Source organism: Entelurus aequoreus, linkage group LG07 (genome assembly GCF_033978785.1).
Source record: "Entelurus aequoreus isolate RoL-2023_Sb linkage group LG07, RoL_Eaeq_v1.1, whole genome shotgun sequence".
Taxonomy (NCBI): domain Eukaryota; kingdom Metazoa; phylum Chordata; class Actinopteri; order Syngnathiformes; family Syngnathidae; genus Entelurus; species Entelurus aequoreus.
Window position 1 is genome coordinate 31,533,953 of NC_084737.1, and position 21,736 is coordinate 31,555,688.

The window sequence follows — 21,736 nt, forward strand, 5'->3', positions numbered from 1 at the left end:
TGCACTGCACAGCTTTTCAAATCGGGGTTGCAGGCTTGACACTGCCACTGTTAAAACCTCATTGAGTTCGGGGCTGAGCTGCCTTGACGCGAGTGCTTCCCGGTGAATTACACAGTGTGTCCAATGCGCATTTGGCGCAACCCTCTTTATTAGAGCCTGCAGCCCGTTTCTTGACTTTGCCATGGTATGTGCGCCATCAGAGCAAAAGCCCACACAGTTTTCCCATTTAAGGTCGTGTTCTTTGAGGAAACTGTCCATTATCCCGAACAGCTCATCAGCAGTGGCTCTATTTTTTATGTATTTGCAAAACAGCAAATCCTCGCACAGTGACTCGCCATTCACAAAGCTTCCGCTTAGCCCCGCCCCCATTAGTTACTGTTGCTATGTCTGTCAAACTTTCGCTCCTACCTAGAAATTTAAAGCCTACAGGAAAAATAAGTAATTTACATTTATTTATACAGCGGATTTCACAGACAGAATCACAACGTGATTTACAGTGTGTATAGAAAATGAAAGCATAGTATAAAAAAAAAATCTAAGAATATAATAAAAAATAAAAAAAATGAAAGTGAAAGTGAAATTTCCTCCCGTTCCTCGCGCCCCACCTGTCATGTCTCTATTCCCCACCAGTGGGGCGCGCCCCACACTTTGAGAAACGCTGTTGTAGGCGAAATTGTGCGGCTCCAATAGGCTCTATTGTAAGCAAACTTTTGATCGCATTTTTTTACTATTTAGAATGCAAAAAAAAACAAAAAAACAACCATTGTCATGTTTCTCATAATGATTGTGAATGGTAGGCAAAATTCCCAAAAAAGTGCAGTTCTCCTTTGCATCACTAAAGGACAGCAGAACCACATTACTTTTCCCAATCAGAAAGTTAATGACAGTAATGAACTAATGAATGTTACAATGAAATATATTGAAATAAAAGTATAATATATTGCTATTTTACTTTTACATACTTTTTATAGGGGTGAACACATACAATAGTGGAAACATCCATAAGTGTTAGATTTTTGGATTTCCAAGTAATAAATTAGTGCTCTATAAAAGTGTTATAATTAGGGATGTCCGATAATATCGGACTGCCGTTATTATTATTATCGGCCGATAAATGCTTTAAAATGTAATATCGGAAATTATCGGTATCGGTTTCAAAATGATCGGTATCGGTTTCAAAAACTAAAATGTATGAGTTTTTAAAACGCTGCTGTGTACAGGGACGTAGGAAGAAGTATGGAGCGCCAATAAACCTTGAAGGCACTGCCTTTGCGTGCCGGCCCAGTTACATAATATCAACGGCTTTTGACACACACACAAGTGAATGCAAGGCATACTTGATCAACAGCCATACAGGTCACACTGAGGGTGGCCGTATAAACAACTTTAACACTGTTACAAATATGCGCCACACTGTGAGCCCACACCAAACAAGAATGTCAAACACATTTCGGGAGAACATCCGCACCGTAACACAACATAAACACAACAGAACAAATACCCAGAACCCCTTGCAGCATTAACTCTTCCGGGGCGCTACAATATACACCCCTGCTACCCTCTACCCCCATCCACCTCAACCCCCCCCCCCCCCCAACCCAACCTCCCAATGCTCTCTCAAGGAGAGCATGTCCCAAATTCCAAGCTGCTGTTTTGAGGCATGTTAAAAAAATAATGCACTTTGTGACTTAAATAATAAATATGGCAGTGCCATGTTGGCATTTTTATAAGAGTTACAAGAAACATGTTGAATGATCTAAACTTGGTTGATGATTCTTACGGATATAGAATGTAGAACAGGGCTATTCAACTGGCGGCCTGGGAGCCAAAATCCGGCACAGGAATGAAACCACACGCGGGAGACACTAACATTTTTGCCGCAAATTAGACATAATAAAACACTGGAACACTCCTGTTGTATAGAAGAACTTGGACCAGTGTAAGCATACTGGCAGGTATTTGTTTGAGGGGGAAAGAAGCATGAAAAATGGCAATTAATGAATGACTGTACTTTATATGAAATTTTAAGGCAAATGTAGTCCTTCCTGCTCTGCCACAAATTTCCCTTGTCAAATGAATGTTCTAAATTTATTCTTTTATTATTTTATTTTTTTGCATCCAAAATAACTCTAAATGTAGTCCAGAATATGCATTTAATTTAAGTTTTGAGTTAAATAATATACAATTCTGCTTTGGCCCCAATTTAGCAATGAGCGTCACTCCACTGTCTGTTCGCGCCCATCATTAAGACATATACTTTAGATTAGCAATAGATATGCATTTGACCATCTGACTGTATTCAAAAATAATTCATTGAATACCCACCATATAGAGAAAAATGTTGGGATACCTGGCCATCTGAAATGAATCAAGAAAAAAAGATATGGACTGGATGTCTATGAACGTTTTAGTCACTTCAATCAGAAGCTCATGTGGGGTCAGAAGTCACAGGGCCCGACTGACAATCTATATTCTTGTTCGATGCCAGATGGTTATAGGTTAGGATTCTCAAGTTCTTTCACACCAAACTCATCCAAGCCGGCCTTTGTTGAGTGTACTTTCTGAGTGGCACAGAAAAGGCCCTTATATTACTGTTTTGTTACTATTTCCACAAAGTTAGAGGAATATAATTGTCCAATTGTCTTGTCATTTGAAATCCTTTGATTTTAGAAGAAAAATTAAGTGATCTATAGCGAAACCTCTGTTTCATCAATGAATCGCTTTTCTGTAAAGGGCAGAACAATAAATACTGAAAGTTTGAGGAGATGGCTTGACACCTGTGCTCAACCAGAGTCAGGTTCTTTATGTTCCCCTTTTAAATCTTTTGAATCAGTACTAAGCACAAAGTAAAACAAATTATGACCCATGATGGGATTTAAGCTTTCTGACTGAATATATTCTCAAAAGGTGTTGCAATCGAGGGCGACTGAAGTCAGTGCACAAGTTATCATTATATTGTTTATGCTGCTGAGTATATGTTCTATCTGTGACTCCGCTAACCCTTATTTATTAGTCAGCTAAGGTGAAGTATGCAGGACGTGGGCAGGACAGCATCAGGAGTGCAAGGAATGAGGACACGGAATGTATCATTCCTTCAGTGTAGCCAAAAATAATCAGTCGATTTGTATAAACTATTGCTGTTTATCCAACTATACTTAGAAGTAGGAGTAAAGCAAAAATGTTACTTTAGGTAAGACCTCTATTGTAGCCATCCTGTGTGGAGCAATCATGGGGTGTGAGGAATGTGTCCCAGACTGCCCTCACATGGATTAGAAGGGAGACGCAGACGAGACGTAGAAGGGCGTTAACGGGTGGAGGAATGCTGGCAGCGGTTCAACAGACATGCCCCATCCTGATATATGGGCCACGGTCCACAGACAACCAGGAAACACATGACTGTTTAAACCAAGATAACTTTAGAATTCAGTTTACACATCTCAACACCCCACCGGGACACTAAACAGCTATTTAAATGTATTTGATGTCACGAAGGGCTCAGCATTCACTGACAGCATGTCACACTCAGCGTGCAAAAAACTCACTCTCTTGTTTGCTTACTTATCTACGGAGATTGTAAATCAGGTCAGTACACTCTATTTGTCTCCTTTTTCTTAGCTTATATTTTTATTAATGCAGAATGACAAATTAATACTTTTTTTGAAAGTGCACCACAGTGGCAAATGAGTAAAATTCAGAGAAGAGATTACTCAGATTTGCTCTGATTCTGATGAGATAGAACTCGGTCCGAGGTAAGCATCAATATAACTGTCTTGTAGAGACAAAACAAGGATAACACCAATAAAAATTTTGGGTTTGCACAAAAAAACACTTTGTTTTCCATCCTTGGATGGACGTTTTCACAATCATCTCTGCAAGTCTACAAAGCCTTGAATCAAAAATAGATCTGAAGTGACAAAGTGACTTAAGCAGACAGAGAGCTACAGGGGCTGATTTACTAAAAGTTTGCCTGTATTAAAACACGCGCAAATTTGATAGTATAGCTGATCTATGAAGCTCGTGCATGGAGAATTGTGTCTCTTAAATGAGCGAAATAGCCAATGCAATCCATTTAGTGTGTTTGCCTTGATGCAACGATACTGGGAGGAGGACATGCAAATGTAAGGAACATTTCCGGACAATAAGTCACTACTTTTGAACCCTGTGCTTTATACAGATATGGTAAATTTTGCCTCGACACATCAGACCAATGAAATTTCCATGTGATGAACCAATACAATTGTTCACATTAAATCAAACGCACTCACACAGTCCTTCATTAGGCCATTTTGCGTGTTGCGGACTCACCCTTGTCATGGAGAAGACGGAACGAAATGCACACAACCAAAGCCGAATACGATTGATCCGGCCATTGAAAAAGGAATGGAATGGAAATCCACCATTACTAGGGATGGGTATTAATGACATTTTTCAGGTTCCGATTCTACTTTCGATTCTGCTTAATGATTTGGTTCTTTATTGATTCTCTTATCAAATCTTATTTGAAAAAAAAAAAAAAAAGGTGGATAAGCACCAACTTTGTTTAGTTTGGATGTAACATGACCTTACAAAGCCAACAGTGAGGTTTTATGAGGCATTGAAAAAAAAAAATATATATATATATAGAGATGTATGAAATGGCTTTTTTGCCGATATCCGATATTGTCCAACTCTTAATTACCGGTTCCGATATCAACCGATACCAATATATACAGTCGTGGAATTAACACATTATTATGCCTAATTTTGTTGTGATGCCCCGCTGGATGTAACAAGGTTCTCCAAAATAAATCAACTCAAGTTATGGAAAAAAATGCCAACATGGCACTGACATATTTATTATTGAAGTCACAAAGTGCATTATTTTTTTTAACATGCCTCAAAACAGCAGCTTGGAATTTGGGACATGCTCTCCCTGAGAGAGCATGAGGAGGTTGAGGTGGGTGGGGTTGGGGGCGGGGGGGTTGAGGTCATCTAAATGACAAGGCATTCATTATAATTTATAAGGTGGTAGCATCTTTGACATGATAGGTGGTGTTGGTACCTGTTGTTGCTGTGCTAGCGTTACTACTGCTGGGATTTGATCGAAGCGGTTCAAAGACACAACATTCATTTACAGTTCAAATGTTCAAAAGATCGATCATCATAATTCCGTGCTAAGAAGGCACAGCTTGTAGGTTCAATGTGCACAACTGAATAGCTTAGTTGCTCAGACAGTATTGTGTCTGTAGAAGTTTAGATTGGGATATGTTGTTTTTAATAGGGAAAGACGTATGTCTCTTGTTTTCATGTTAGCATTTAAGCTAGCAAGCGGGCACCAGTAAATCCGCCGTAGCCCAAGAGTTAATAAAAGTGTAGTTTTTGGTTTTTAGATCATTTAAATTAATTTAATTGCATTATGACCGTTTATCGTTACATTCCTACAATATATTCTTGTTTCCCGGTGAAAAAGTTAAACACTGTGTCTTTGTAGTTGTAGTCCTGATTGGACCCCTGCCATGATTTACCCCCGCCTCTCTCCTGCATGCTACCGTGATTGGATAGAGTCCTAACTTATCCCATTAACCTGGAGACAAAAATAAATAGGATTGGATTTCGTCGGTGTCAATTATTTTCGACTCGTTTTTATTCGTCGACCAAATTGTCAGTTTTCTCAGTCATTGTTTTTGTCAGCGTGCATTTGTTTTGACTCATTATTGTCCTATTTCAGTCGGGGAAAAATAGGTTGCTGACGATAACTAGGACAAAATGTTCAGTCAACAAACACTGGATTAAAGAATAGCGTGTTTTTCCACTCTGCATGAGGCAAAACACAGCTCAGTGGTTCCAGCCTGCTTGTCTCTTTTTTCGACCAGATGTTGTTGAGGTGGCTTGATTTATCCAGGAATGAGTGCTTTTAGTATCTGAACAGTGATTTCCAACACCTGTGTGCCACCACAACAGACGTTTGTGTTTGTGATCTCAGCGCCTTAATAGACATATGCACCCAAACTATATAGTCTGATTTCAAGTACAAATAAGGAATAATTGTTGTTATATAAATAAACATTGATTGATTGATTGATTGTTTGTTTGCTCCCGGCCTCACCCTGTAGTTGTCTAGTGTGTTTACTTGTCAACCATTGCCATGAATAGAAATGATTAGCTTGTTAACCTACAAAAACGAGCTCAGAGGCTAAAAACGTATAGCCAATGAATGTATGTTTTTAAACTAAACTTTTAATATTATACATATATACATATATTAGCATGACACTATTGCTTACTCAAGAAGAAAGGGCTGGTCCACCAATAGTATAGACTAACATGTAAATTGGGTAGATTTGGGCCCATTATTTTGAGGTACAGCTGTTATGAAAGGTGTATGCTCCAGTTGGGACACCTACCTTGACATGTTCTTTCATTGGTCAGCAGCTTGTATCCTTTCTTGCAGCTGCACTCAAAGCTGCCCACTGTGTTCCGACACACGTGGTCGCAGCCCCCGTTGTTGAGACGGCACTCGTCAATGTCTGCGACAGAGAACAACCATCATCAACAGGAGAGTCAAACACAATCATGGGACAAAGGTCTAATGAGAGATTTATTTAATCCTATGAAGTAAGTTTTAACCTTTGTACCTTGTAATTCATTTTGTGACATTGAGGTAGCAAAAATCTTTGTCTCTTTTGGGTGCAAAGGTTGTATAATTGGCTGTCTAATGTTAGCAAAAACACAAAGACCAATAAAATTATAGAATGACCAAACTTCTTTTCTATCTAGTTTTTGGGATCCACTAAAACGTGTCTGGCTTGGATTTCTCTTGAGTCTCTGTCTGCATGTATCTACTGATTTAACTTTAACGACAAACGTAATCACCAAGCGATGCCTCAGTCCACATGCATTGTTCCACTCAGTTTCTGTTTAACGTCCATCGTCCTGCAGGTTATGATCGCTTCATAATAGCAATTGTCATTCTCAATGACAATCATTTGACAAACGTTGCCAAAAATTATAATATCCCCACTGATTGGTCGATGTTACTTAGTTTGTGTCCATGTTAATCGTTACTGTCTCAACCCGACTTTCAATCCATGGCCATACAAATGAATAGTTATCGTTGGATTTAGTGACAAAGCACAACATTTGAATTGAAAGTTCAAGGTCATTAATGCATCAACGTTAAATGCTATTCTTCATCACATTTACTGTATATCTGTCATCTGGGTCCAAGCAGAAAATCCCCAGGCTCAACGTAGCATGCACGAGGCTTTAATAGGATACAGTCAAGCCTCCAAATCCTCATTAGCCATCTCCTTCCGATTAGTAAGTGCTTTATATTCAAAGTAGGGCTGGGCGATATATCGAATATACTCGATATACCGCGGGTTTGTCTCTGTGCGATATAGAAAATGACTATATCGTGATATTCGAGTATACGTTCTCACGCAGTAGTTTGTAGCTGCGGGCATTACACTTCAGGCGTTTCTCACTCTTTCTTGTCTCTCCTTCTCACAGAGACGTAAAACAAGCGCACCTTCTTACATACGTCACATACTGTCGCGCGTGCAACGTCATACGCTCTCGCGGAGCAGAGAGGTAGCAGCGTGGTTAACGTTAGCTGTGATGCTAGCGGAGAGGTGCGAGTGGCAATACGAGAGAGAGAAGGTGCGAATCTGGTAACAAATGAAGGAAGAATTAATTCCCAAGAAAAACAGTCTGGCGGTGGTTTGGCTTCAAGCGGAAATAGGTCGAACAGACAACCGTAATATGTCAAGTATGCGGCAAAAGCGTTGCTACAAAAAGTAACAGCTCTACTAATGTAGCATCATTTGAAAAGTCACCCACTACAGAATGAAGAGTGCTTGAAACTCCGCATGTCAACATCTCCGTTCGGTGACACACCCACAAAATGCCGAAGCAACCATTTCCACATCAACACTGTATGAAAAAATAGACAACAACAGAAGGAGATAACGTCCGCAGTAAACTACCACATAGCGAAGCACATACACTGTTAGATTTCCTATTATGCAGCTAATTTTTATTTGACAGTTATTGAAATATTTTGTGTGACATCATGCACAAAAGTGCACTTTATTTGTTTTAAACTATTGTAGTGGCGTTCTGTACAAAAAGTACACTTTAATTTAGTGTTGTTTTGATATGTCATCTTAGTGACATCATGCACAAAAGTGCACTAATGGCTTGTTTTAAAATGTCTCTGACAATCTTGCAGTTTCTGTTTTGGAAATGACATGAATGTTTGTGCCACTGCTTAATAACTGTTTAATAAATACAGTTTTGGTAAATTGACTTAGTTGTGATTTCCCTCTCTGCATGAAAGTTTAAAATGAGCACATATTAATGCAGTATGAACAAGAATGTTTTAATGTAGACACATAGAATCATCATACTGGTGTGATTATATGCAACAAGTGTTAATTCAAGGCTAAGGCAAAATATCGAGATATATATCGTGTATCTTGACATGGCTTAAAAATATTGAGATATTAATAAAAGGCCATATCGCCCAGCCCTAATTCAAAGCCAATACCAAACCGATATATCATATGTCCATTCTCGCCTGGAATAGTTTTCTGCCTTGGCACCGATTCTGGCACTGGATTCAGTCCTGCGTCATAGTTCCAAACAAGCCGTTGGGCTCCAGTGGGAGTTTCCATCATCTGGTGAAATAAATGTATCCGAAATGGAACAAAATAATCCTGTCCTGTCCTTGTTCCATTCTGTTTTCCGGTCTTCAGAAGTGGCCGGCAGGCAGCAAGCCAACATCTTCCCGCGCCAGAGCTGCCTTAGTTTATTTTCCTGTTCTTTCCTCTAAAATCAAACTAATACCAGAAAATAGACTTTTATTAGAGTTGTTAGGGTGCCATTGCAGGCTGTAGAAAGTGGAATGATTTCAAACCTTGCTTTTTTTGGACACTGTCTTCTCTCTATCTTTCAGTAGAATATTTGTTTCCTCAGTATCCTGATATAATGCTTATTTTATTATATTACTGTTAACATAAATAGGACTATCAGGCTGCTCGAGTTGAGGGAGTTTTTGACCTGGAACGCTGGTAACAAAATTGCTGAAAACACTTTTTGGAAAAAAGGACAAAGAGTTAGAGTTCAAACAATCAAAATTGAAACTTTAAAGTAGATTTTTAAAATCAGATTAATCAAATTTATGAATTTGGATTAATCCTAAATAATAAGAGTTTGTTAAAATTTAAATTAAACTGAAGGGAATTACATTTTTGAGGAAATTTTGCCTATTGTCCAAAAACATTATGAAAGACATGACAACAGATGTATTATTTCATTTTAATGCATTGTAACTCGTAAATAAGTGTAAATAAAAGTCCGCTTGCAACGGAGCCAATGGGAGGTCCTCTATTCCGCCCATAAAACCCAATAAAAAAACATTCAAAACCCGCCAGAAATATTCTATTTACATTTTGTGACTTGAATATTAACCAAGTATATTGTAATATTGTTATTAATAGCGCTAACGCAGACAAACTATTTATAGTGGTGCCTTGATCACAAACTTGTGTGCCTATGTTGACATCACCGAGTGGTAAAAGATGCTTCCTCGCATCTTTGCGTGTGGAAGTTTATTGTATATAAATCATGTCTCTCACCCGGATACTAGAAGGTTGAGGACATAATCCGACAAATTGGTACATTTTGACAGGATATGGCGAGAATGACACAAAAAGACGCTTTTCTTTGCGAGGATTATGAGTCATTCTTCATCTAAACTGGAATATACGAACATCTTAGCAGTGGGCATCCTAATGACAGCAGATCTTGTACAGTAAGTGATGTTTTAATATGTGCGTTGGCTCTCATAAATAGTAATAATCAGTGATGTTGTTAAAAAAAAAAAAGCGAACGTCATGATTCGTTTTTTAAATTAATGCGCCGCGTATGCTTAAAATGATCAAAATACGTAAATATTAAATGTTTATTATAAATGTGCCTGTTACTACATTAGATATATACTTGCATTATGTATATAAAACCTTAATGGAAGTGTTTGGATGTTTTTAGAAGCACTTCATAGGCAGAATAGAGCGACTCCCATGGGCTCCATTGTAAGCGTATTTACGTATTTATGTATTTACTAGTCAGAATGCATTAAAAAAAAAGAAAAACAGATGTGTGCTTCTCTTACATAAGGATAGTGAATGATAGTCAAAATAAAAAAAGTGCAGTTCCCCTTAAATAAAGAGCCCAATATTTGGACAAAAATGCAATGTTATCATCATAATGTAATTATTAAAAAATTTTTTTTTATCTTTACTTGAATGCGCGATTGCATTTATTTGATCAAAACCTGGCAACAGTTTAGCTAAAGTCCAGTCAGGGTGTATTTCAAAGTCCGAGTTGTTATCATGTTTAATCAGAATTGTTACCATGTTTAATTATGTCAATAATTATATGCTTACATATTTTTAAGTTACATATTCATATCTTGCACAATATTTCATACATAGAAACATTTAAGGCCTGATTTACTAAGATACTAATACCACGCGTTAAACAGCGAGTGCAATCTATGAAATAGTGTGTACTATTTGTGGGCATGTTGCTTGTGATCTACTAAGACTGTGTGTACAATTCAAAACTGGTGCAGACTACCTTATTTAAATAAGGATTTTGTGTGTACAATACGGGTCATTATTACAAAGACACTCGATCATTTACTGCATGTTCATGTTAACATGATCCTACCTGTGGCATTTGCTATGTTTTCAAGCATGTAGGAGACATCTACCACTTTTTGGGGTAATTTTAGACACTGTTTAAACTGCATGTACAATAGAAACCACTTTTTTTACCCCTTTTCTTCTGCGCCCAAGGTGCGCTCATGGTCGAGAGGCTGCATTTACTTGCGATAACGACGGAAAAAAATGCATACTTCAAGATTTGTTACTATAGAAGCTATGTTAATAAAGTATATGTAATGTAAACTTTTGTCAAGGCTAGAACCACAATTATTCATGTTTAGATGAATTCTTATGGGGGAAACCAAAAATTAATAAAAGCAACAGTATCAATGATAATAATATCAACAATAGTTTTTTAGGTAACACTTTAGTATGGGGAACATATTCTAAGTAACAAAGACTTAATTTAGAGTTATTTGGACACTAGCGGAACATATAAGGGTTAGGGTTACCAATAAGCAATAATTCTGAGGTTATTGAGGGAAGACTCTTAGTTAATGGCTTACTGGTTGTATAACAAGGCCATGCAGAATAAGGCATTAATAAGTACTTAATAATGACTAATTAAGAGCCAATATGTTACTAATTTGCATGTTAATAAGCAACTAATTAATGGTGGATATGTTCCCCATACTAAAGTGTTACCGTTTTTTAATGTTTAAAGTTTTAATCCAACAATTGATTCTTAAAAAAATTTGAATATATATACTGTATATTTGTTTATCTTTTTAAAATCAATTCTTAATAAAATGTGAATCAATTCAGAATTTGAATAAATAACATTAAAGAAATGATCACAATAATGGGTTTGATGTGGCAGTAATAATTGATAAGTTGGTCACCAAAAGAGGCTAAGGGGCCTAGCCCAACCACTTTTTTTCTATAATTATTTAGTTAAGAGCTGGGTCTCGATACTTTTGTCCATTTAGCTGTAGCTCAGTCTGTAAGGAGTTGGCATGTAGACCAGCCAGAGTTTTACTGCAAATCTAATAGTACTGTGCTGTATAGCTGTGTTCATTACTGTGATGATTACATTGCAGATACAATTTGGTGCAATGTGTCTCGATGTAACATTGAAAGCGTGTGTGGAGGCTGAAGTAGGTGTAATGGTTCACCTTTGCAGGTCTTGCGATCCGGCTGCAGAGTAAATCCAACGGGACAGCTGCAGCGAACTCCCGTCACCGATTCGTGACACGTGCTATCGCAGCCACCGTTGTTTACTGCACACGTCTCTGCAGGGAGACAGACAAAGCTCATCAAAAATCAACCGTACTCTAATCTACTTATCTCTCCTCTTAAATAGTCGTTTTTGTGTCGAACAAAAGAACAGGAGAAACAAAGAATAAGATTTTGTTGTACAAAGAAACCAAAAAAGAGATGCTGAAAGATGAAATGGAACATACTGGTTAATAATAGTGATAGAGAAGTCATGCTTAAAGATCACTGCTATGATGATTAGGTGCAAACACAGCCCAAATTGGCTTTACAGGGTTTCTGAGTTGCCTTTTTTTTTGTTGGTGTTTGGATTGCAACAAAAGCTTCCAAGCATATGGGGAACAACATTTTGCGTGGCTAGACTTATTAGAAAGAGAAAGAGGCACAGACAGGATTGCAGGGTTTCATTGAGACAGAGAAACATCTCACAGAGATTTTAAGCAACAATACAGAAGAAACTGCGCGAGTGTGTACACAAAACCTTGTACTTCTTTTAAGCAATTCAAAGTCAGTAACAAAAACGTCATCGGTGACATTTACTTAATTTAATGTCATCCACTCAACTCCTCATTCTAAAAACTGGGGGCAGAAAAGGAAAAAGCCTCACCCTGGCAAGGATATGGCAGCTAACATGTGGTGCTAAAGTGGAAACACAGCTGCATCAGGTTCGTTTTTTAAAAACGTTTTATTGCTAATCATGATCACACTGGACCAACAGTTAATCTTCATTTAAAAAAAAAAAAACACAGCCTCTAGCAGCAGTCACAACAAAACTTTCTCAAGAGCAAATAAAACATTTCAGCTACACGCCTGAACTGATGCATGCAAGCAAAACAGGTGCTTGGCGTGACGTAATTTCATGTTTAATAGCAGTCTCATAGACAACAGATCCAAACAGTGCATGTTGTTGCTGAAGGCTCAACATGACACAACAATATATGGTACATAAAATAAACACCTGATGAAAAATGCTTTGGACAGGACAATAACTCAATGAACATTACAATCACTATTATGAAAATGTGGGTTGCCGTGGGTCACGTGATAACGAGCAGCATAATGCAGCTTTTTGGGCCACTAACCCATTTTGCAAATGTGTGTGCTGGTAATGTATTGTTTAACCAGCAGATGCACATTTTTTACTTATGTTTTAAAGAGGACCTATGATGAGTTTCTTTCTTTTCTGACTTATAAATGTTGTTACAATGTTGAATACTTGTGTTAAAAAATGTCACAGCATCAAATCATAAGGTTCATGCATGTGGGCGTGAGCTAGCACGCAGTTTTGGATGCCTCTGGACGCTGTGTTTTACAGTCTTTTTATAAGATTGTGTACTTTGTCACGTTACTTTGGCCTTGTTCACACCGCAGGTCAATTTGGTTGGTTTTTTTGGCCATATACAACCTGTATAAGATGTTCATGTGAACAGTACAATTCAGCATTTTTCATATTTGACCCAGGCCTCTTTCATATGTGGACATAAATCGGATATATATGTGATGCATCTTCAATGTGAACGCTCCCGCGCTCAGATGGCATTCATCCGACCAGAATATCATCAAAAACCGATCAGCGTCATAATTATTCGCCAAAACAGACAATTACAAAATATAGTAGTTGACAACAGAGCGGAAAACAGGCCATTTGCCAGTTGCCAATTGCCACAAAATGCGCCAGTTAAGGCCATGTTTGTTCCGTAAACATTGCAGTGCATGCGAGGTCATGATGTCATGTCCGCATGCGGGTCAGATTGCATTGACAGTAGAAATCAATTTTTTTTTGTAATGTGAACAACCACTAAAAAGATCGGATTTGACAAAAGAATCTGAATTGGACAGCCGACCCTGCAGTGTGAACGTAACCAGTGAGGTGGACGTACTTATTTGGTCACTGTTGGACAAGCTGTGTTGACAAGCCTTCTACCCCTTTGCTGTGCCAGACTGATGCCCATGGAGCTTCCGTACATTCCCTCTCATTTAATGTCCTCTCGCCTGTTCTATGTTTATAATATAAACATAGAACAGTTTATTTGACTCACTAAAAATTTGGATTAGCAGCTAAACTCCGACAAAATATATCGGTGATGTTTCTCTTCACGATATATATTTAACAGTGTACATTTTCAAAAGATAAATCCAGGTACTTTTGGAAATGGTGGGGTGTGGTTTCATTTGCAATCTGGAAACTCCTCTACAAACGAACATCTTGCAGACAGACTGCAAAGACAGGTTACAAATGTGACAGTGAACCAAAATTAATTCTATATCTACACCAAAGTATATCCAACAGGGACGTGCACATGATTATAGAGGGGCAGGGGCTCAAAGTCAGAAAAGGGCAGGCATTTTTTTTTTGGTCCTTTACACAATATGGAAATTAATGTAAAATTAAATTTGCTAATAGGAAGCTAACTACTTAGCTGTGTGTCCTTTGTAGGTAAAAGTGATTGCCATTTCTTTTGTGTCAACAAATTATGGTCATAATGAGTTAATTCACATTATCATAGGCTTGGAAGACATGAAAAGCAACAAAACACTGGTTTATTATTAGGCTATTTTCTGTTATAGATAAGCACTTTAATATTGAACATTGAACAGTGCAACATGAACTTTGAAAAAAAAATACAAAAATAAATACCCAAATGGAAAAAACTTCAATGTGAAAATCTGTCCTTCTTCCCTTAACTTGATGAAAACACCATCAAGTCGTAACTTATGGTCTATCTCACTTAATGCTCAGACTAAACAACTGAAACCCAATACAGGGCCAAAAATATGGACCAGGGGCCAGTAGAGGGCTGTATCCTTTCTTTTTTTGGCATTGGGCTGCAGGCATAATCAACATGAATCAAGTTTAAATACAGATGGCAATATTCCTAACAGATAACCTACATCTTATATCCCCAGAATGCTGAAATTATTATTATTATTATTAATAATAATAATAATAATAATAATTATTATTATTATTATCATTGTTCTTCTTCTTATTATTGTTATTATTATCATTATTATTATTATTTTGTTAACCCACACAGTAATAGCAAAGTCACAATAACCTTATATCTAAAACTCTACTGTGAGAGAAATGTGATCCGCCGTAAACGTGCATTTTATTTTGAAAATTAACCCAGTGTTTTATTTTGTACATTACTTCCTGTCCCGCACGATCCGCTCTGCTCTGTGCGGACTTGATGTGCCGTGCTCAATTGATGCGCCGTGCTCCGACGTCCGGCAAAAACAGAAGCTGACACATTGACTAATAGAATAATACAGCGTTTTTCTGAAATATTACCCATATTAGATGCTGAATAAGTGGACGGCGACTAGACCATAACTCACAGGTTCTAGTTGCTCCACTGTCACGTCTGAGTAACCCTGGCTGCAGCCCGCAGATCGAGGAGGGGCTAAACGTTTAAAGGAAGCGGCAGGCTCAAACAACCCGGTATTACAAGAAAACGTGGAGTTTTTGTACCGCTGTTTTTTTTTTTTTTTTTTTTTTTACATCCCTGACAGGAATTTATTAATGTTGTTTAAAGAAAAAAACCCCACACACACACAGGAGGAGGGCACTTTTTAAGACGAGGCAAAAAAGGGCAGGGGCTCAGGCACCCATAGGGCCCTATGTGTGCACGTGCCTGATATCCAATACATATTACCAAGACCACAAGGAAGTGTCTTAAATGTATATTAAAATCATCATAGGTCCCCTTTAAAGGGGAAGTGTACTTTTTGGGGAATTTCGCTAATCATTCACAATCCCTATGTAAGACCATAACACATTTGTCTCCCTTTATATTATGCATTGTAATTCATAATATACGGCAAATACGAGGTGGCTAATAATGCAGCTAATGGGAGTACACTATTCCGCGCATGAAGCCCTCTAAAAAAACATCCAAAAAATGCCAACAATACTCAATGTACGTCTCGTGACCTGAACATTAACCAAGTACTAGCGATATTGTTATTACTAACGCTAACACTGACAAACTATTTTTAGAGGCGGCGTGATCACAGAGCTCAAACGAGCTTATGCAGCTATTGACATACTGAGCTGCTGCTCCTTTTATTTTATTTTATTTTACCTGCGTGAGGATTGCGATTATTTCCTCATCTAAACGGGAAGTTATGAACATTTCATCAGACAACATCCCAGTGAGAGCAGACATTATGCAGTAAGGGATTGTTTTATTATGTTCTTAGTTTTTTTTTTTTCGTTTAGCACTTAGCAATAGTGCTGCTTGCTGGATTTGCTTATCACACTGCTTATGAAACTTGTAGCTCATCCTCCTTATTTTCAGGCTCAAAAATATGAAGTTCTTGGTTATCATTTTCCCCCAAAGTAGTCGTTGTTGGCTCTCATGTTGTAGGAAATAGCAAACGTTGTGATGCGTCTGTGAAATGAATATACCGCCGTATGCTTAAAATGACCAAAACACGTAAATATTACATGTTTTTATGAATGTGCCTGTTACTACATACAGCATGTACATAAAACATTGATGGACATTTTGGATGTTTTTAAAGAGGGCTTTTAGGCGGAATAGAGCAAATCCCTTTATCGTCTTTGTTAGCTGGCTTTTCCTAACGTTTATTTACGAGTTTGAAGGCATAAAATAAAGAAAACATACAGTATGTGTTTTTGTCTTAAATAAGGATTGTGAATGATATACAACATTTTTTTTAAAGTGCACTTCCCCTTTAATCTATATTGTGATGTGCTGCAATATCTGGTCCAGTGTTGTATCAGGTGGATCACTGCCGAAAAAGCAATGGTGTGCAATCTGATTCCAGCTAATGCCGCCCCTCTCAACTCCAAGCCTGAGTGTGGCTACACTTAATTGCAAAGTGTGAGCAGAGACAGTTGGCAGACAAGATGATAAGACAGTGTCGGGACATGCCTCCAAAACGCTTAGGCAGCCATCTCTAGCAAGTGTAATGATCACGTGCTCAGAAGTATTTCTGACATTATGGTTTAGTGAAGACAGGCGAAAGACAACCGCTCTGGAATGTTTAGGGTTTTGTGAGTTTTGGATGCAGACCAGCCACATCACCAGGTTGGGACCTGCAATTAACAACGGAGAGATTGTTTAGAACTATTTCCTGACACGATGTGTTTGGTCTCCTCAGTTTAGCTCCTAAACTGAGGAGCTAAACCTCCTCAGTTTAGCTCTCACAGGATCCTCTTTCTTGACTGAAGCCGCAGGATTTCTACTTATTACCAACATAATCAGTGTTGACAAGCAACATCAAAACAACGTGTCATTGCCTGTTTAAAAGCCATCACAAACAAATTTCGTACTTTGTAAAAAAAAAAGAAAAGAAAATGAGTTGACTTGGCTTTGAAGGAAGAACAATGTATTTTCTGATAGAAAAAAAAAAAAAAAAGGATTTTGCTACCCAGGAGGCACAGCGGTTGTCTGACAAACACCTACTCAAGTGAATCTCTGATCTTAAGTTACAAACCACACAACAATAAATAAACTTGCTGATGGTCTCTTGAGGTGTAAGTGTGGAGCAAAAGCGCACTGAGACAGCAGCATGCTACATTTACACAGGAAAGTAATGTGATAAAACAGGATACTCAACAGGGCTGATCCTCCTAATATGTCTATTTTCATCCCAAAAATCCGAAACTAGGACAATAAACCCCCCAAAATAAACCAGTGTTACATTGCAGTGGAAACTCATTGTTCATGTGCATCCAGTAGTGACAACTTTAAACATTGGGTAACACTTTAGTATGGGGAACACATATTCACTATTAATTAGTTGCTTATTAACATGCAAATTAGTAACATATTGCTCTTAATTAGTCATTATTAAGTACTTATTAATGCCTTATTCTGCATGGCCTTATTATACAACCAGTAAGCCATTAACTAAGAGTCTTCCCTCAATAACCTCAGAATTATTGCTTATTAGTAACCCTAACCCTAGTGTCCAGATAACTCTAAATTGAGTCTTTGTTACTTTAATAAGCAATTAATTAATGGTGAATATGTTCCCCATACGAAAGCGTTACCAAACATCAGGGGTCCCCAAACTTTTTGACTCGGGGGCCGCATTGGGTTATAAAAATTTGGCCGGGGGCTGTATATATATATATATATATATATATATATATATATATATATATATATATATATATATATATATACATATATAAATTGTCTTTAAAATCCGTTTTGTCATTTAACATCAATTAACATTGATGTTCATCAACATTTAACATTGTCACGTTATTGATGGTAAAATTTATTTTTAGACAATATGATTTGCCTGAGCGGCTAGGAGACACCAAGAATAACAAGCGGTAGAAAATGGATTAGAAAGGAAAGATTAAAAAAAAAATAATAATAATAATAATAATTTAACTTGGGACTTCCTGTGGGCCGGATTTTGAATGGTGGGGGGCCGGATCCGGCCCGCGGGCCGTAGTTTGGGGACCCCTGCCAAACATTGTAGTACATTCCTACCTTGAGCAGTCTGCACTTGTGAAGGCCTCTTCTTTTACATCTTACACTATTTCATTCAGTTAGGGTCCTCTTTCATCTATCAAGACATTACTTTCTTACTTGTATGTCATGTTGTCTATCATTGTTGACTTAAAACATCTGAATGATCTTTCTTACAGTGTCCAAATGTCAAGTGTGCCAAACTGTCATTAGTAGGGATGTATATTGTTGAGATTTTATCGGTACCAATACCAATATTAATATTCCTTATCAATAACGGTTTTCATCGTTACTATATGTAATTTGTTCAAATAAAGATGGGAAAACATTTAATTTTTTATCAGCACAAGAGGTTGTGCACCAGCAACATCATGACATGACATCTCACAGCAGGGAAGTATTTATCAACACCTGCTTTTTAGGTTTCAAAACAAGTCAACTTGTGCAAGGTGCAATGCTATGTTATGTCATCTTGTCAAGCAATTAATCAATATTTACTTACATAGCTCTAAATCATGAGTGTCTCAAAGGGCTGCACAAGCCACAACGACATCCTCGGCTCAGATCCCACATCAGGGCAAGAAAAAACTCGCACAGATCCATCGCTGTGTTTCTATTAATTATAATTTACAATCAGTATACTTATCCATCCATGTTCTACTGCTTGTCTCTGTAGTAACATTTCAAACTACAATTTGCAATTCCACTAGGAATTGCGTGTGAATGCCCCGGTGCTAAAGATGAACTGAAATGCTGATTGGACGTAGAATGACTGTTGGAATCGTTCGAATGTTAACAGTGTTTAATTAACTGATTACTGAACTGATCGTTAATTGTTAGCATGCTTGCTTGACGGCTCTTTGATTATAACAAAGCATGATTTATAGGTTTAAACATACAAAATTAGCACACAAAAAAAGTTAGCATGCTAACGTTAGCTTAACTTCGACCGACTATCACAAACCATGATTTTTAGGTTCAAACATATAGAATTAGCAAAAAAAAAACTAGCAAAGAATTTTAGCATGGTAACGTTCTCACAAGTATGCTAACAGTTAACTGCTAGCAGAGTGAGTGGAGTCTGTGGATGTTGGAATGGTTCAAATCGCTGGAGAAATACGGGATATGGGGAGATTTTTATATTGCTCATTCATTTTCAATGGAAGGCAATTCCTGGTAATTCGGGGTAACATGCTGGCTTTAATGTCCAGGGTGAGTGGAGTGTGTGGATGTTGGAACTGTTTAGATTGCATGAGAAATGTGGGGTATGATTGTATACTTCCCATTCTTTGTCAACGGGGAGAAATTCCGGGAAAACCGTGAATTTGGGGAAAGGGAAAACATGTTTTGTGTTCGACATTTGTGAAGAGCAGTGTGGATTGATGGCTGAAAGGTCGAAATCGGGTAAAAAATGGCGCAACATTTTGAGAATTTGGGGAATTGTATAACTATGAATATGTCCATTCATTTTAATGGGAATTTCCTAAAAATTTGGGGAAAAACTGGAATTTTAAAAAATATAGGTAATACAACAATTGGAATTCTTCGAAGCGGTTGAAAAATGTCGACGTACTAACAGTTTCAATATTAATTGGTATTTCGGAATTTTGGGAATTTCAGGAAAAAACATTGACACATTTGTCCCAATTTTGAAAAATGTTTTGAAGGTGGAATGGACGTTTGAAAAATGTGAACTGTGAAAACTTTCCAGGAAGATCGTGAAAACCAGCTTTGGAAAACTGGGAATTCTGGAGATCCATATACCCCACCGTGATTGGTAGGTTCATCCAGCTACACACACAACACTGTAAAGTGCCATTCATATAATACTCCCGGGCCGCATTTACATTAAACTTTCACATTAAGGAGGGGCTGCGATGAGGTGGCGACTTGTCCAGGGTGTACCCCGCCTTCCGCCCGATTGTAGCTGAGATAGGCTCCAGCGCCCCCCGCCACCCCGAAGGGAATAAGCGGTAGAAAATGGATGGATGGATTAAGGAGGGGGCCACAAAATATCGTTTGCAGGCCCCGAGTTTGAGACCCCAGGCTTAGAGGATGGTTGGGTTGATTAAGCGTGCCGTAGTTTGTGAATTAAGTGGCGTTCACTTCAAACTAACACTAACTCTTAGTAGCATGCGTGATTTTGGGGACTAGGAGGAAATATTGTTGTGTCACAAACTTTATTTGTGTTTATTCATATTCATCATGTGACAGAGAATGTGGCAGCTTGTCATAATTATGATGTCAGCTGGATTTAAAAAAATATCGACAGCAGTATCATTAGTCTAGAATTTTAATGGTCTTTCTGGATCGACCCAATTAGAAACCAGTACCAAAAATACCGGTACACGATTTAGTTCCGCCGTCATTAGTTTCTTCTGCTCAGAGGCCTTGTGGTTGGAGTGTCCGCCCTGAGATCGGTAGGTCGTGAGTTCAAACCCCGGCCGAGTCATACTAAAGACTATAAAAATGGGACCCATTACCCCCCTGCTTGGCACTCAGCATCAAGGGTTGGAATTGGGGGTTAAATCACCAAAATGATTCCCGAGCGCGGCCACTGCTGCTGCTCACTGCTCCCCTCACCTCCCAGGAGTTGGAACAAGGGGACGGGTCAAATGCAGAGGTCAATTTTTTCCAACTCTTTTTGTACCACTTTGCTATTTGTCATTACATCGTATTTGTGCCTAAATAAATAAATTACAGCCTTAACATGCAGACAAGACTAATTTTTTTTTATACAATCTTGATTTTTGGAATGTACCGCATGTAAAAGGCCAAAATAGGACAAAGAATCGGCAGCCATTTAAATTTGAAATAACTTGACATAATCAGAATTAGTTTCATAAACCCATCTGGGAAAGACCCAAAGACGGTAGGGCAGTTTGTCTGTCACATATGTTTGGGTCCAATAGATCAACAAGCAAAGAGTTAAAGGGCTGTTTGCAACTTGCTCAAAGTCAATGTTTTTAAAACAAAAAATATAAATATGAATATAAAAAATACAAAAAGTACACCATCAGTTACCATTATTAGTTTAACAGGGTTTTTATTTTTATGTCTATATTTTTCACAATGACCTAAGTATATTGAATAAAAAAATGTTTGTCTTCCAGAGGTAAGAGTCTGGCGTTCAGGCTTGTCACTCAGTGCTGTCTCATACACACGTACACTCAGGGAACGCGTGCACACACACAAAAGCAATCCCAGAGAAGCAACTAACAATTTGCAGTCATGTTGCTATAATAGAATATATACATTAGGCCATGTCCGCACAAACGCGGATACTTAATGAACGCATTCTTATCTGTGCGTTTAGGCCTCTTGTCCACACACAAACACGTACTTTTG

At 38.0% G+C, this 21,736-nt stretch overlaps 1 protein-coding gene across 4 annotated transcripts in view; it reads right to left on the reverse strand.

Annotated features, from left to right (window-relative positions):
* Positions 1 to 21,736, reverse strand: part of scube3 (signal peptide, CUB domain, EGF-like 3) — a 233,014-nt gene that overhangs the window by 28,717 nt on the left and 182,561 nt on the right. For all 4 annotated transcript variants that reach the window (XM_062053222.1, XM_062053221.1, XM_062053223.1 and 1 more), the window contains 2 exons: positions 11,828 to 11,944; positions 6,384 to 6,506 (listed from right to left, as the gene is read on the reverse strand). In XM_062053222.1, coding sequence (XP_061909206.1) covers positions 6,384 to 6,506; positions 11,828 to 11,944 — 240 coding nt within the window. The remainder of the gene's footprint in view (positions 1 to 6,383; positions 6,507 to 11,827; positions 11,945 to 21,736) is intronic.